The 15,499-nt window shown below is 35.9% G+C and overlaps 1 protein-coding gene across 1 annotated transcript in view; it reads left to right on the top strand.

The window, feature by feature from the left end:
* The window catches only part of LOC145681471 (glycine receptor subunit alpha-2-like), an 80,192-nt gene that overhangs the window by 37,699 nt on the left and 26,994 nt on the right, over positions 1 to 15,499 (top strand). The window contains exons 5-6 of the mRNA XM_081753114.1: positions 8,006 to 8,073; positions 11,188 to 11,402. Of these exons, the coding sequence (XP_081609240.1) occupies positions 8,006 to 8,073; positions 11,188 to 11,402 (283 nt within the window). The remainder of the gene's footprint in view (positions 1 to 8,005; positions 8,074 to 11,187; positions 11,403 to 15,499) is intronic.

The raw sequence follows: 15,499 nt of genomic DNA, 5'->3' as shown, positions 1-15,499 counted from the left end.
GTAACACTGTAATTAGGCCTGTGCCTGTTGTGTTATATGTCAATCTAAATAAATCTAAATCTAATAAGGTTCAATTTTTAATTGAACATTCTGTTTTTCCTATAAGTGCAACTACTACCTCCGTTTAGTCCGCTGCATTTTTTGTTTACATACCAGAAGATTGCAAGGTATTCATTTACAAAATAGTAACTTTGCATGATTAGGCTTACGTCTAATGATCTGCTTGAACATTTGATTCTGGTACCAAAAATTGGCAACAATTATTAAATTATTTTAATATAAGTATCTAATTATTTACCCCCGATAAAGATTAAGTGAGTCGAACTTATCTTTAGTTTAAAGATATATTATTCCAAGTTATTTAACAAATAGTCAAGTTACTGCTACACTACAATTCTCATTCTTCAAGTGAACTTCGGTGCATCTTCAGAAACCAGCATCTTCAGAACTTCGGTGCAACTTTCAATTACAACCATGTTCAACTCACAACACAACAAGAGTAAATACAATTCAGAAAAGGAAACTTTTCTTACTCCGTTATCACGTGACATAAAACGTAGTCAAAATCCCCCACTTCTCTCTCTCTCCATGTCCAATATACACAAAACAAACCCATACACCTGTGTGATTATTAGAGCGAAGCAGTTGCGACCCCCTGTTGAGGGATGCTGTCTTTTCAATCTCTCGCATATTAACCGAAAGCCAATGACTCACAGCAAAAGGATGTTTTCAGTTGCAAATTCCAAAAAGAACAGGAAGAAGTAAACTCTTCGTCCGCAGATTAAGGTAAAAGTATGTTGTTTCTGAACACAAATACATGTTTGCCGATAGAATAACCATAAATTATTTTTCTCCTGCGGCGAAGGTCGTTTGCACATGGAGCATTATATATATATATATATATATATATATATATATATATATATATATATATATATATATATATATATATATACAGAGACTCACTTTAATATTCGGCCACCACATTGTACTGGCATTTTATCTTATATTATGAACTACAGTAACGTAGAGTGATAATATTGTTTATGCTATGTGAAACTTCTATATTTTCTGCAACTTTATACAAAAATTAAACTATAAAATTTTAACTTATACGTACAAAAATCAGAACATTTCTTCTCAAACCCAAAAATTATAATCACTTTAATATTCGGCCACCACATAATGTGGAACTTTCTTGTCGCCTTCTTCGATGCAAGAAAAAGGTTTTAATATCTAATTGGATACTCTTTATTATGTACCACCTCCTTCAAGTGATTTAGCATATTTCCAGTTATTTTTGCGGTATATTCAGCAGTAATATTGGCCCATTCTTCTGTTAACCTTCTCTCAAGTTCCTCCTTTGATGTTACCGCAACTTTCCGAACTCTAGGATCGAGTTCATTCCACAAATTTTCAATGGGATTGAGGTCCGGACTTTGTGGTGGAGTTTCGATAGCTTTGCGGCAGTTGTACAGAAGTCAGTCACGCACAACATGCGCCTTATGTTTTGGGTCGTTATCGTGATAAAATTTAAAAGTCTCGCTGATTGCAAATTTGTCCGCACTCTTGTGTAAAGTATCTTTTAGAATGCTCAGGCATTGTTCTTTTGTCATTTTAGCATGTGTAAATCTGAGTTCATCCATACCGACAGCAGATATGCACCTCCAAACCATTGTTAGCACCACCATATTTAACTGTTGCTTGTAAATTCAGTTTCCTTAGTTTTTCATTCGCCTTTCGCCACACTATGACCCTGCTATATGTCTTTAAAATGTTGAATTTGCTTTCCTCAGCAAAAATAACGTCTTTCCATCATTTTGGTTCCTTTTGCACATAGATTTTAGCGAACTGAAGTTGTTTCTATCTGCACACTTTGTTGACACATGGTTTCTTTGTTACTATCTTTCCGTGTTATCCTTCGTTTCTCAGTACTTTCCGAACAGTCTCTGGGTCTACATCCTTTCCACACCCTTGCAATAATTTCGCTGCAATCTTCAGTGCACTTAATTTTGGGTTTTTCTTCACTTTTTTCACAATCACACGTTTGTCTTGTTCATTTAGCTTTCTAGGCTGACCCTTCTGCTTCACAGATTCTATCGTGTCTTCGTTCTTATAACGTCGCAAGATATCACCGACTGTACTTCGTGGCATATTCAAGAGACTTGCAATATACCTATTGGAATCCCCCTTTTATGACGAAAAATGACCAGCTGGCTCTGCTCAAAGATTGTGTTACAACTTTTTCGCCCCATTGGAAGTGTTATACTGCAAAGCCAATACCCATTCATACTTTCTAACACGAAGACGAGAAAAGAGTTGTACATACGACGTTCCTTCCCCCACTCATATTGTTCTGTAAACTGGAGATACAGCAGTAAGATCATCAAGTCATTTTAGTGGCTGAATATTAAAGTGGCATAATATGAAGGCAGTTCGTAGAAACATAGCAGTTAGTTAGGCATAGTATGCATTTACAACTTTTACATATTTGGAAATAGTACACGAGACATGATTGTTGTTCCCTGTCATCGCTTAAAAATCCCTATGCATTTACATTAATGAGTCCTTTGACATAAATGACAACAATGTGGGGTGGCCGAATATTAAAGTGAGTCTCTGTATATATATATATATATATAAACAGACTCACCCTCAAATAAATATTAGCAATTCAAAGAAGCGTAGCGCATAAATAGGCCAATACTTTAAATGAGGATAATAAAAGTAAATTTGAATACATTTGGAAATACAATTTCTTACAACATTTCAGTCAGTGTTCGAATTAAACTTTCGAACGAGAGGGGGATGCTTATGTATTGTTGCTGTAAATGTAGAAGGCGAAAATTTATGTTACTTCTGTGATACGAGCCGGACATAAATTTTTACCGAAGGGGAATTTCCCCGGCATCCCCCGTTAATTCGAACTATGATTTTAGTTAGGGGGGCTGCAAAAAATTTAGGGGGCTGAGCCCGCCCTAGCCCCCCGTAACTACGGGCCTGGAACTATGAGCAGACTAACCTTGCGTGAGTAAGCTCAGCTGGCATCCCGGTACGAAGTATGGCAGTCCGTGGTACGAAGGTGACGAAGTGTGAAAAGATCTAGTGCCTCAGTAAATTCAAATACTAAAGTGAATTGTCATCCGAAGCTAATGGACACAGGTTTTGTAGCAATATTAGGAGACGTTGTCGCCCCTCAACATCCAGGGTGGTGAAAAATGTGCAAGTGATCCAGGAAATATTTTCTCGAAGTCGGCAGAAATCACAATGACAGGCATTCTCGCGAAAGTGATATAATCCGAGACACAATCCGAACTGTTCTAAAGGATGAAAACTCTTGATGAATTGGAGGAGCGAATTCGCCAAATTCTTGTAAACGTACTGCTGGAGTATCTGCAGAAATCTATCGCAAACTTTCCCAACCGTCTACAAAAACTGGTGGGTATTGATGGTGCTTATGTGGAACTTTATTAATGCATAACAATTTTGCCATTATAAGGGACAAAATATTTTTTATTTCATGAATATTGGTTCAGTATTTAAAAAGTTAACACCAATTTTCAATAGGGTGTTAATTCCCACCCACTTTGTAAATTACGAAGACAAATAATTATACATCTATTTATAAATATTGAAGAGAAATGTGCTAAGGGGACTAAAGTAATGGTAAAGAACTCTTGCCCAATCTTATCTTTTCATAAACTAAAACTTCATGTAACTTAATAATTTTGTTTTTCTCGCCCTGTGTACTTTAGAAAGTGTAAAGAGGCCAGTTTTACATTGCTGTATCTTATGCCGTTTTGTCAACGGAAAGAAATATCGATAAATGGATTTCATAATCGGAACCAATATTTTTGAAGGTCTGAATAATACATTATTTTGTGGAGCTCACTCGTTTGTGGGCTCGAGCCTATACAATGTGGTGACCTGTCTGTCCGCCTGTTTATAACTGCTTTTTTTTTCTTTTTGAAAATAAACACAATGAATTTCGTATAAAATAAAAGACAAATTCTGACCAAAACATACACTATTTAATAAATAACAGCGTTACAGTTTCGGCAGACCCATATATTTACCTTTATCAGACACATTATAAAATAGAATCTCTTGGACTACAGATTATATATATCAGAAAATGCGAGGAGGTCATATCTAGAAATCAATAAGATCAATTCTTTCATTTTTAACAATTTTTAATTGATTACATATTTGCAACTTTTAATGATACAACTTTCACTTGAAAGCTTAACCTTTCATTTGGTACACCTGTGTTATTTCTGATATATATAAGCTGTAGTCTTAGAGATTGTATTTTATAATATGTCTGATGAAGGCAAACACAATGTGCTGAAACTGTAATGATATTATTTATTAAATAGTGTATAGGCCTACTTTAGTCAGAAGTTTTTTGTTTTTTATTTTATACAAGAAATTCCAAAGCTAGAATGAGTGATATTCAAATGGATTTCGATCAGTGAATTTCTGAAACCAATTCGCTATTGCTGTGATCTTTTTCTCCGTGTATTGTCCGTTCGTCTGCATGTACAGGGGTAGGACAAAAAAATCTAAAACGTTTGCAAAAGTGTGAAAATCATACCCAGTATGGTATGGGGCCTGCTTTTGCTTCCAAAACAGCTTGGATCCTACGTGGAATGGACGTATACAGCTCCTGAATCGTGGTGCATGGAATTTTGTACCATTGTTCCTCCAAAACATGCTCCAGTTCCTTAAGGGATGCTGGTGGAGGGTAATGAGACCGAACACGCCTTTCTAACTCAGACCACAATGGCTCAATGATATTCAGATCTGGTGATTGTGGGTCCAGGGGAGGTGTGATAGCTCCTGGCAATGCTCCTCAAACCATGATTTCACCGTTTTTTGCAGCGTGACACGGAGCCAAATCATCTCGGTAGATGCTATCACCATTTATGCCATAGGTAGAACCTGGTCCACCAAAATGGCCTCATACGAATTTGCATTCATCATTCCATGCAGGGCTATGATGGGACCTGCAGAAAACCACGATATCACTGCCCATACTGTAACAAAACCACCCCCGTGCTTTACAGTTTCGAGCAGACATTTTGTATGATAGGCCTGCGACGGTGTTCTCCATACGTAAACACGACCGGTTGTTGGAAACAAGGTGAAGGTCGATTCATCGGACTACATTACGTGTTTCCACTGCTCATAAGTTCACGCCTTGTGGTTCTTGCGCCACTGGATACGCCTCTTCGCTTTTACTGCTGTGACCAGGGGTTTGGCGATAGCGGCCCTGCCATGAATTTTCATTTTATGAAGTTCCCGTCGCACTGTTTTCGATGAAACCGAGTACTGTAGGCCGGAATTGCGTTCAGACGTAATTTTCATTGCAGTGGTCTTCTTTTTAGCTGCTACAAACCGTTTTAACGCCCTCCGGTCCCTATCTGACAGGATTGTCTTTCGACCACTGTTGTGCTTTGCAGACGTCGTTTGCCCATGAATTGTGCATGCCCTCGTGACATTGGACACAGTGCCTTTCGATACCTCCACAATGTTCGCCACTGTTGCCACTGAAGCTCCAATCAGACGGGCACCAACGATCATGCCTCTTTGAAAGTCTGTCAGGTCGCCCATTTTACCGCACCACTTTCACACCACGACACTCAGAAGTGAACTGGTTACTACTGGTCCACATGACACATTGAAAAGAAAAAAGGATCGGCAACCGTAACACGCATTGTACAGTGGAGGGCCAAACTTACGTGTCCTGTATGAAGTGTTTTTAGATTTTTTCTCCCACCCCTGTATATAATGACCTGTATCTAGGGAAAGAAAAAGCTATCGACCAAATGATTTTAGATTCAAATTCAAACTCATTTGATTTATCTATCGTCTCCAATGTCATGGTCTATTATGTATATTTCTCTTATGTCCGTCAGTCTTATTATTTTTGCGGAGATATTATTATTTTGGTGGGAAATAGATATAATTACAAATTGAAATTCAAAGACATCGTCTCTTTCCCAAGCCAACGATCTCAAGTCCTTCCTGAAGTTTTTTTCTTCTGTTGTATTTCGTAGTTGTTATTGGTTTAATCATTTGATGTTTAATTTATTATTGTTATTTTTATATTTATTTTATCTAGTGCTACTTAATGTTTTATACTTAGTTTTTGTTTGTCACCATCCGTTATCTTTCGTTGTAGTTTCACGTGCTTTTTAAACATTTATTTTCACTTTTAACATCTGTTTGTGCTTTTACGTTTTGTTGTTAGGTTTTAGCTTGACAGTCATTTTTCGCGCAAGAAATTCAAGCCATTAGCTTCTATCGTTATGGTAACAAGGCTAGCCTTGATGCTGACGCGTCCATTTAACATCCAAACGAACAATCATTATTAGTTGTTTATCCAATATATAACAAGCTATTAAGGTTGCAAAATGTAGTTCCTTGCTCTGAGGGAAGAATATAGACTGAATGTATTTGAGAATAAACCACTGAGGCGAATATTCGGACCCAAGGGGAACAGGAATGAGGAATGATGTAAACTTCATAACAAGGGATTGCATAACTTATACCATTACCTAACATTGTTTCTTTTTTTTTAAGTCTAGGAGAGTCAGGTAAGCGGGTCACGTAGCAAGAATGGAAAACAGTAGGAACGCTTTCAAATCTCTAACTGAAAATTCAATCGGAAAAGACCCTTAGGAAGGCCTAGGCACATATTGGAAAACGATATTAAGATTTATCTCGCAGAAATAGGAATACAAAGTAGAGACTGGATTGAGTTGGCTAAGCACAGAAGTCAATGCAGAACTTTTGTGAACGTGGCATTCAACCTACAAATTCCTTATGCTATAGACTTAGTTATAACAAGCTATTGAAGGGCGTGAATTTATATTAATCCTGTACTAATAACGTTATTTTTCAAATAACCGTGCGGCATATGAATTTAAATTGATTAACATACGCAAAGTGCGAATTGAATATTTTTCGATTGAAGGGAACGTACCCAGCCATCACACATACACTACGCTTATACACATTTTATGATTTTTTTCTGAAACCTTTCTTCGAAAACGAAAAAAGCGATTTTATGAAAGCTCAGTCAGTGATATATTAAAAAGCAAATTGGAGACGTTTTCTCAGTTTGACTGCACAAAATGAAAGTTGTTCCTTGTTTCAATCTTTATAACCATTCCAAAAAATTCTAGGAGAAAAGTTTATCCCAACCAGGAATGAAAACTTTCTTCTCCAGAGAGGAATAAATTTTTGTCAGGGGGAAAATCTCTGGCTTCACCCCGTCAATTCGCGAATTGAACACATGTTTGAAATGAAATCTTTCAATTTAATATTCCATGATTATGCTATTTGGGCTAAGGGAGACGGATGATTAAGGCAAGTGAATGAAGATAGAAAAATAGTGGAATGAGAACGTGAAAGAAAACGGAAGTATCCCGAGAAAACCCACAATGTTGTGAACACATTCAACTATCGTGTCTGTCACGTAATGCATTAGTAAGTTGGGTTTTGCTTCGTAGTACATATATATAGGGTGTTCATTTATTATGGAGCCAAAATCCATTGGTGAAATCCTCCATATGAATAATAGGGCGAAAAATGTGTTGTTTTAAAGTTACGGGATGCTGAAATCTCGAGAAAATTGTAACTTTGAGTCTGCTTAGCTCGGAAACTATGAGAGATATCAACGGCGGTTAAAGACATATTAGAGGAACCTGTACACTGTCTATCTAAATAACCATGCTTCAGAGTTGAGACGTATCGGCACAACGGATTTTATAGAGGGAGCTGCGATATAGGTTCCGCTCTTCCTCCCCTCTCTCTAAAATCATTCGCGCCGGTAATAAATGAACACCCTGTATATTTAACTCATAACAATTTGTCAAAGATCTGAATTTTAGGGTATAATAATTGAAAACAAATTCTTATAGGAGTATGATAAATTGCAACTGTACATGTTTTCGATGCATGCATTAATATACTGTTTTCACACTAACAATTTTAGGTAAACCAGTGACTGTGCACCTTAGAATTGTTGTCTATCAAATAGCAGAAATCAGTGAGATAAAACGAGTAAGTGTGCTTAATTCGTATGTAAGTACGAACTTCTCTACTTTAGTAGTTCATTTTTAGAATATAGATAATAAGGGCGAATTGAGACGATATAACGAAATACTTTTTAAAATAATTTTATTACTATGCTATTTTATTACCTGTAAAACATAAAAAGATTTATAGGACTGAACATTATGTCGAGTGTAAAGAAAATGAAGAAAATATTTTGAATATGATTGTTGTCTCTCCACTAAAATGAAGCAAAGTATTGCTTTTATTCAAAATATCTCTCATTGAGAAGCTAATGAAGTGGTGAGTCTTCCGACTAAAGTTTCAAATGTTATCTTTGCTCTTATCAATATGTAGTTTTGGACTTAACTAGAAATTGGAACGAAATAAACCAGTTTCACTATGTGCGTACGCGAGTTTCGGAGTTTCTTAAGCAATATATTTTGCAAAAAATAAACTTTTGGTAAGATATATGTAAAACACCTTAAATTATGTACTTGAAAATTAGAATCCATGTTAACCAACTTCTACGTATGCCATTGAATTTAACCCTTACACTACCTCCAACTGATATATTTGAATTAAGAACCACATCTCAATCGTTCTGCTGAATTCTCTAGTACGAAATCTTGAAAACGAAATATAGTTGGAATGTAACTATAGCATCAATAGTAGTGCAGTCATGGTATTACACTCCCACCCTTGGCCGTTCCAGCCTCTAAGATTTAGAAAGGTATTCAATTGCCGAAAAAGTAAAAATAATAATAATAAAAATCACAATATGAAACAAAACCACAATTACCAGTCAGGTTGCATGATTGGTCCGATACCAGCGACCCAAAGAAAATAAAAAAGACATTCCATTCATAAAGACACAAATTTTCAAACTACCACAAAATTTAATACTTACAAAATGAGAAGAAGTTCCCAATTATTTTGATAAATAACTTCCACAATCAGTTTTAGTTACATTAACAATTTATTATAAATATCTTGCAAAAAAAACAAATTTATATATTATATATTATAAAAGTTATATAGTACAGGGTTTTCATAAAGTATGGACGGATTTAATTCGCTTATAATTTACATAAAAATGCTCATATTGAAATCAAATAAAGTGCAAACGGTAGCGGAAGGATTAAATTTTTACCTGTAATCTGCACCAGCTCAGTTCATTCACCGCCACACCTCCAACTGGGCGCCATTTACGTCCACACATTCGCGTAGGCGGCGCTGAAATCCACTCACAGCGTTCCGTCGTGTTTGATCCGAAATGCCAGCCACAGACGCCCTGATTTTGTCCTTTAAGTTCTCCAAACCACTTGGCTTCTTTGCATAAACTTTCGTTTTCACATGACCCCAAAGCCAGAAGTCGCAGGGGGTAAGATCGAGTGATCTTGGCGGCCAAGCGGTCGGGCCACCGCGGCCAATCCATCGGTTAGGGAATTTCTCGTCAAGGAACCTTGATTGATTGCATAGTGAGGGGGTGCCCCGTCCTGTTGGAACACGATATCGTTCTGGATTCCACGTGTCTCCAGTTCCACGTGCCACGTGCTTACAACTTACTTTTAACAGTCAACATTGAAACAACAATGAAAACAACAATGGATGGAATTTGGTAAGAAACTGACCCTTGCCCTCCCTCTCCCTCTCTCAACGTGTTCAGAGTTGCCGCTTATCTAACAGTGTTGCCAACTAAAAATTTAATCCTTCCGCTACCGTTTGCACTTTATTTGATTTCATTATGAGCATTTTTATGAAAATTATAAGCAAATTAAATCCGTCCAGACTTTATGAAAACCCTGTATATTTTTAGTTATACTCGTTGTTCCCATAAAAGTAATCATTGTCACCAAGGAACCTCATTTTGCTTAAGAAATTATATCCAGCTGTCGTTTCCCTTTATGTGCAAGTACTTGTGTAACCTTAGATTGGACAATGAGCAAGTACTTGCGTAACCTTAAATTGCAGAACAGTCAAACCAGTCTCATCTACACTAAATATGAGATTAGGCGGAAAATTATGTTTGTCTACTTCTGACTCTAAATGATTTTTAAAAATGGGTGACTTGTTTCTGACAAAAACGAACAGTTCTGTGGTGGGATGTTGCTGTCGGTTTCCTGAAAAATAATTTCGTTTTGTGCTTCTTCAGACACAATTTCAGCCTTGTTTTTCCTTCAAATTCGTAAGACTTGGAAAATGAATGTGCAAATCTATTTCAATCTGCTAACTAGTAAGCCATAATCCTCACATCCCTCCATGTCAGCTCAAAATATTTACTTTCTATCTCCAACAGGTGTTGTACCAGTTCCCCTTTCATCTCTGAGGTCAGCATAGGGTTCCTTCGTAACTTCCTTCGTATCAATTTTTTGGGACTCCTCACTTGACGATGAAAAAAACAGTACAGAGTTGTTCGAGGAAAACCATAAAAGCCTTTAGCAGCCTTCAGATATCTCTTGTATGGTTCCACAAGTCTTCAATTTTATTTTTAATGACATTTTCATGAGAATTCTTTTGTCCCCGACTCATCTGAAAAAGAAAACAAAGGAGATATGAGATTTCAAATTTGGAATACTATTACATATTTAAATCCTCATGGTGTTTCGTATTCCAAGCCTCGCCATTTTTGTTCTCATTCCAAGAAAATTCAGGCTTCGCATTACAATAAAATAATGGAACTTGATTCCAACATAACATTGAAGCCTTAGTTTGGCACGTGTCTCTCTTCCATTATCCAGAACTACATAATGCATAAAATAATCTACTACTAAAAGCTCACTTATGGAAATCATCAAGTCTTCAAAACTAGAAATTCACACTCAGCGTGCATGAATTCACTCACTTCTATCCAAACTGAACAACAATGAATTGTGGGTTCTCTTTACAAGGTTTTTAAATCACGCTCGGTAGGTGGAAGAACCCATCAAGTGAGACACATTGGTATTCCATATTATCAATCCTACCAATCCTACCACTATTTATCGACTTTGGGCCTTATATCATTTACTGCTTCCTAAGCGTCAAACATTTCAGTATATAAACTATGAACTAGATAAAATCACGAAAGTAGAGAAAAAATGAAGTAATCTATTTTTTCTTCTTTTCAAAACTTATTTCCAGAAAATGAAATTGAACCTACATTTTGCCTTAAAATGGGAAGATCATTATGTGACAACAAAGGAGAAAATAATCAGTCTAAGAAAAGAACAATATATGCAGCTATGGAAACCATATATTGATGTTCTCAACATGGAATTTATGACTCCAAAGTTAGGACTTGAAGAAATGATTTATTTCTTTGTCGGAAATGATCACTGGATTCGTCATTTCTATGGGTAAGTAGAATTCCTTGATTCATATTTTTTAAGGAAGCAAAATATTCTTAAACCTTTACAATTGCAGTCACTTAAGATACCTTGATCAATAGTTGCTGTGTATATTATACTTAAATAAAGGTATGCTTTACCAATAGTCACATACTCAAGTTACGAGAGTAATTCCAAAAGTAACCGCTAGTAGTGGCCATGGTGGAAAGACTACAAGGTGGTTGCATGCGCATGTCACCTGGAGCGTTGTCGTGGCTGTGACGTCATCTGGTTTGCAAGAGACAACGGGAAAAGGCGCGACCTTAAGTGACAAGTGGAAATTCTTTGTTACTTTGTTCTTTTAAATGATATCGAGAATGCCTAACTGTATAGTGTACGGCTGTAGTAATTATTACTGAAAAACTAAGGGAACTAATATAAAATACTTTAGATTTCCTCGAAAAGAGGGGGAATGTCTCCAAAAATGGATTTTAGCTTGCAGGCGACAGGACAAAATAAACCTAAAATATGGTAGTTTTACATAAAAGTAATAAATAAATGCAATGTTAAATGAAATTATAAAAAAGCGATTGCATTATGTAGTTTCTTTTTAGTATTAATAGTATGTAATAATAGTATATAGGGCTACAGTAGCTTGTGTTGATTCTGCATATAAAAATCCAATAGTACGATTTAAAAAGACGAACATTGAGGCAAGACCCGGATTCGAAATCATGAGGGAGGGGAACCAACAGAGGTGATCGTTTCTATCATCATTTCCTTCTACATAAGATATTGAGACAAAATTTTTCCCACAGAGGCAGGCATGTAACTCGAGAAGGGAGGCACGATGATCTAGGAGGCTTACCTCCCTCGAGTTACGCAAATGGAGAGCATTGAACGCGTTAAAGTAGTTCAGGTCCCATTTCATTCTGGAAGTCTGCATTCCCTGTAGCCTCGGTGCTAAAACGGGACGTTGCACTTCAAATTAACTAACGAATGGAAGGTTCGTATTTTCGTAATAACGATTAACGGTTACAAAGATATATAACAATGTATTAGATTAAGAGAATAAAGTATCCACCTACCATGTCAGGGCGAAATTGTCGGGACATTTTTATACTCAGATTTTGAAATTTTTGTTAATTTTAATCATAACTTTAGATAATTAGATATACATATTTAGGGGCCCCCTCCAGAATTATAAAATTAAAAATGACTGCAGTAAATTTAAAAATATGGTAGATTTTCAACCAATCAAGGAAGCACGGTGGTTCAGTGGCAGAAGGCTCACCTCTGGGATACTGGTCCGCTTCTCGGTCAAGTGAGTTTGTGGTGGACAACATCGTGTCAGTGAGTTTCTCGGGGTACTCCCGCATTCTCATTCCACCAAATTCCACATAATCATTCACTTGCGTTTATCTTTTGTCTTCTTTAGTCCACGGGACAGAAAAGAGAAAACTTATAAAGAAAATTATGTAATTTTATGGTTTATATGTTTTCTAGTCTAGCTGTAACATCCCTACATCGTCTTCACCTACGCCTAGTACTTTGTTTATTGCTTGAAATAGTCGAGTTGCAATTTCTTTGTTTGAGGGGCTTTGTATATACATATTTATTTCTATATATTTTTAGAACACAATAGTATATGTAACGTTTTATTTCGTACAAATGTTTAATAATACAGTTTGTTATGGCGTAAATTTTGACACTAATATTCAGAGAACTGTCAGTTTCACCAAACCTTTTGTTTAAATACAAATTCTATAATATAAGCGATCAGCGACTTCAAATAAGATTATTTTTTTATAAATAAAAAATAAAAACAATGTTTAAAATATTAAATACGTACGTCCCTGCTCAATAAAGTTTTTAACCTCCATGAGATTCTGACGAAACTTACGTGGGTGCAACCTCTTAAAAAAAAAAAAAAAACTGTCCAAGCATAACGAAAATATACGTACGTGCATTTCTGTTTACGAAAACCATGAATTCTTCCCTGAGATATTCTCAAAATTTATATGGGGTCATCAGTAAAGAATTCTCTTTCAAGAAAAATAATAATAATAGTAAATCAAAACCGATCAATGTGTTATGAAAATATACTTGAGCATACATTAATATATAATAATGAAATGCATTAACGACACACTGTGTTATAGATTATTCAGGCCTATACATACTCGAGTTGTATTACTTCAGATTTTTAAAAAAGAAAAGAAAGAAAGAAAGAAAGAAAGAAACGAAAAGAAAGAAAAAGCAGAAAATGTACTGGGTAATATTGGCTTGTTCAAGCTTCAAAGTTGTTTAATATGAACTGATATTGCTGTTTCTTTTGCTATTGTAAATATCTTCCTTTGAATTCACTTAGCTTAAGCAATGATTACATTACGTTTATATAATTATTGTTTGTACTAAAATTTTTACTTCGTTGAAGATCACTATAAATAGAAGAGAAGTTTGCGTGTAAGATACCAGGGAGCAAGCGCTTGTTAAAAGTTCATCTGACTCTCGCTAGCCACGTCTGCGACCAAGATGACGTCATGCGCCAGAGCGACAACAATGTAGCACTGCATTACATCCACCTTGTAGTCTTTCCACCATGGTAGTGGCTTTAGTAATAGTGAGCCGTGTATACCACCGTTGTTACATCGCTATATGTGATTGAATAAGCTTCCACCTGCAAATCTGAGATTCAATAAGTTTGCATTTGTGTAGGTAAGGGCATTGTACTATCGCGTGTGTGCTGGTTATAACTAGAGTTAGTTTAGGTACAGAAACGTCGGATGTTGAATTTCATTTCATTTCAACACTTGTAGTTGTATTTAGGTGTAAATCTGTATAAGGGTAACAGTTTGACAATAAGTATGGAGATAAAAATATGTCTACCAAAATAAGAAATCTAACATAAAATTGAAAGTGAGTAGACCTATATTTGTGACTTATAACTCTTGAACCATCCGACCGATCTCGATCAAGTTTTCAATATAGATGAGGTTCAGGCCTGGGATGTTTCTTATCGTTTCACTTTGACGGTGCAACTTAGTTGAGAGGGAGGAGAAGATGTTTAAAAATAATCGAAAATGACCGATAATAGTGTAGAATCCATAGTTTTCGGAGTCGCTGAGATAAACAGTAACACTTCTGATGCTGTTTAAATCCAAATTCAGCTCCGCAACTTGAGCGAGGGAAAGGGAGAGATATTTAAAAATAGTCGAAACTTACTGATATTACTGTCGAATTCATAGTTTTTGGGATCGCTGAGACGAACAGTGACACTTCCGATGCCATTTAAAACCAAACTCAACCGTTTATGTCCAAAATGAAATGTATTCTCCCTTGCGAAGAACGAGCAATTTGCTAGTTTAAAAATATTTATCCGCTACTAAATCGTAATTACTAGTGCAACACAAAAGCATGAAAAACGTAACAGCAATTTACACATATGGTTGGTACATTGAATATGTTTGTAGTTGTCTAAGGGTCCAGAATAAACTAATTTTAAAAACATAATAAAGCATAATTTAAAACATATTGCACCATTCTTGGAAAATTCTGTTTAACTGCAAGTTTAACATACTAACCAATATTTACAATGCAAAATCTTGGAGAATATAACAATGCAACAATGAAAAACTCATTTTTATTTCTGTAAACTTTTCGGTATTTCTAATTTGAAGTGGTGAAAAGAAAAAATGGTGAAAGCATTTACTTCTGCAGGTATTCCATCTCATGTGCTCAGAAATGAACAATTTTGTCACTGGATAGCATCTGCTACATCTATAAAACCGGCTCTCAGTGAAACCACTCTGAGAGGGTATTTTGTCAAGTGTGCAGAAGAAAATCTCCAGGAAACTAAATAAAAAATGTGAGGGAAATTCTCTTTATATGGTTGTTGATGAAACTAGAGATTTAAGAAATCGTAACTTGGTGAATGTTTCTTGTTGCTCCATTAGATGCTGTGAATCGAAAACCTTGTCTTCTGAAAACTAAAATTGTAAAATATTGCAGATGTTATAGTAGAAGTAGTATTTGATATACTAGATCTTATTGGTTTCACAGAAATAATTTGGTTGTTTTGATAACAGTAGTGCATCATCCATGCTTTCTGTTGGTAGACGACTAGC

Source organism: Thermobia domestica, chromosome 3, assembly GCF_964235325.1.
Source record: "Thermobia domestica chromosome 3, izTheDome1.hap1.1, whole genome shotgun sequence".
NCBI lineage: Eukaryota > Metazoa > Arthropoda > Insecta > Zygentoma > Lepismatidae > Thermobia > Thermobia domestica.
This window is presented reverse-complemented; position numbering and strand designations above follow the sequence as displayed.